Source organism: Lactuca virosa, chromosome 6 (genome assembly GCF_052849685.1).
Source record: "Lactuca virosa cultivar CGN04683 chromosome 6, Lactuca_virosa_CGN04683_v6, whole genome shotgun sequence".
In the NCBI taxonomy this organism is placed as follows: Eukaryota; Viridiplantae; Streptophyta; class Magnoliopsida; order Asterales; family Asteraceae; genus Lactuca; species Lactuca virosa.
This window is the reverse complement of record NC_136431.1, coordinates 72607185-72609229: the sequence shown is the minus strand read 5'-3', so window position 1 is coordinate 72609229 and position 2045 is coordinate 72607185. Positions and strand designations below refer to the sequence as shown.

Here is a 2045-nt window from a genome sequence, read left to right as displayed (position 1 = left end):
ATTTGGGGGCCGAGGCGGTCGCCCAGCTTGCCCAGGCCCATGGGCCGACCCTGCTCAAAGCATTGTGCAATCGTGTAATTAATCTATTTGACCAAATATAAATTCTTTCTGCAGAAATATATAAATAAAAAAAATTCTACGTGGCCATTTGTCATAAAAAAAGAATAAAAAAAACAATGAAATAATGGCACATGATTTTTTCCACCGGACAAAAAAACAAAATCTTCTAACTACCCTCCTCATCTCTTTTCTTATTTAACTTCCAACACACACCCCAATAAAATCTAGAAAAAATGGATCCTCGACACCACCACAATGCCTACCAACCAACTCCACCACCACCGCAACCTGCCCACCATCTTCCCACCCACCACCAGCCATCACCACCACCACCCCAACACCATGCTCCCTCCCACCACCAACCATCACCACCACCACTGCAGCACCATGCTCCCGCCCACCACCAACCATCACCACCACCACCACAGCCTTCCCACCATGTTCCCTCCCATCACCAACCATCACCACCACCACCGCAACCTGCAGCTATAGTCCACCATGTCTCTCACCAGACCACCCACCAAACCCCCAAGTACACCGACAATAAACCCACTGTTAGGTTTTACAGCAAGATCAAGACTAATTACTCGCTCACCATCCGTAACGGAGAAGTTGTTCTCGCACCCACCAACCCCTCCGATCATCACCAGGTACCCTCTGATTCCCTCTTTTTCCGAATTCCGATAAACTCACATGCTTCTATTTAGTTGACTTTTATTTTTCACCTTTTCACACAGCATTGGATAAAGGAAGAGAAATTTAGCACGAGAGTCAAAGACGAAGAGGGTTTTCCCTCTTTTGCTCTGGTCAATAAAGCTACTGGACAGGCATTGAAGCACGCTACCGGTGCTGCTAAACCGGTATGTCGTCATTTACAATCATTAGATGTTTCAATCTGACTCTGAACTCGAAAGTGCTTCAGTTCATTCTTAGGATTTCAGCTATTGTTTATAAATACTTTTAGATTCCTATATGTAGATATTTGTTTACTCTAAAGTTCTTTTTGTGAAACATCAACGGATCCTTCTACAGGTTCAGCTAACGGAATACAACCCAGATAAGCTTGACGAATCTGTTCTTTGGACACAAAGCAAGGATTTGGGTGATGGTTTTCATGCAGTAAGAATGGTGAACAAGATTAAGCTTAATGTTGATGCATCTATCGGTGACACTGGTATTCATGATGGCACCAAAATTCTGTGTTGGGAGTGGACTAAAGGTGATAACCAGAGGTGGACAACTGCCCCTTTCTGTAAGTTCCTCAACACAAACTGTTGAAGATAAGAAGTAATGGCTAATAAGTAATAACGAGTAACATGTATGACTATTAGATGGGCCACCACCGGCCATGATTGATTTAAAAAAAGGCATGTTCATGAGTCATGATTGTGTGTTGGACAATTTGAGTTATTTAAACAACTTTAAGGTTAGCATCTGGAAGTATCAATGATATGATCTAATAATGATGATTTTCATGTGTGCAGGATATATATATGTGGTGGTGTGGACTTCACTAGAAACATGGTGTGCTTTCATGTGTGTGGTTGCAAGTGCAATGTTCATGTCATGATGATGGTGATATGTATGTTTGAATAATGTTGTGTTTAAATATTATGATTATGTTTCGAATAGCACGCAATTGGACTGTTACATGGCTTAGTACCACCATTAGTGCGTATTGGACATTGTACGGATTGATGTTCGTATTGCTTGTTATGTGTAGACGTATGAATGAGGAATAATTTTTATTGGTGTATTTTTTCTTGTATGCAGATTACATAAAAATTTGAGGAAGATAATTATATATTATGATGATGTATATATCATTATATGAACATATGAACCAGATTAGACTTATGTTGTTAAAAGAGGGGGGGGGGGGGGGGGGTGGTGGGTCTTGAATTCAAACAAAATGAATAATCCAAATTCTTGAAGTAAAGTGGGGTAGTTTATAAGTGGGAAAACAATCTAAAAGGTAACATAGT

At 40.6% G+C, this 2045-nt stretch overlaps 1 protein-coding gene across 1 annotated transcript; it reads left to right on the top strand.

Annotated features, from left to right (window-relative positions):
• Positions 1–251: 251 nt before the first annotated feature.
• On the top strand, positions 252–1816 carry LOC145120846 (ricin B-like lectin R40G3). Its single transcript, XM_079056645.1, has 4 exons — positions 252–710; positions 798–920; positions 1093–1312; positions 1545–1816. Coding segments are annotated over exons 1-4 (762 nt in total). The 5' UTR covers positions 252–293; the 3' UTR covers positions 1547–1816.
• The last annotated feature ends 229 nt before the right edge of the window (positions 1817–2045 follow it).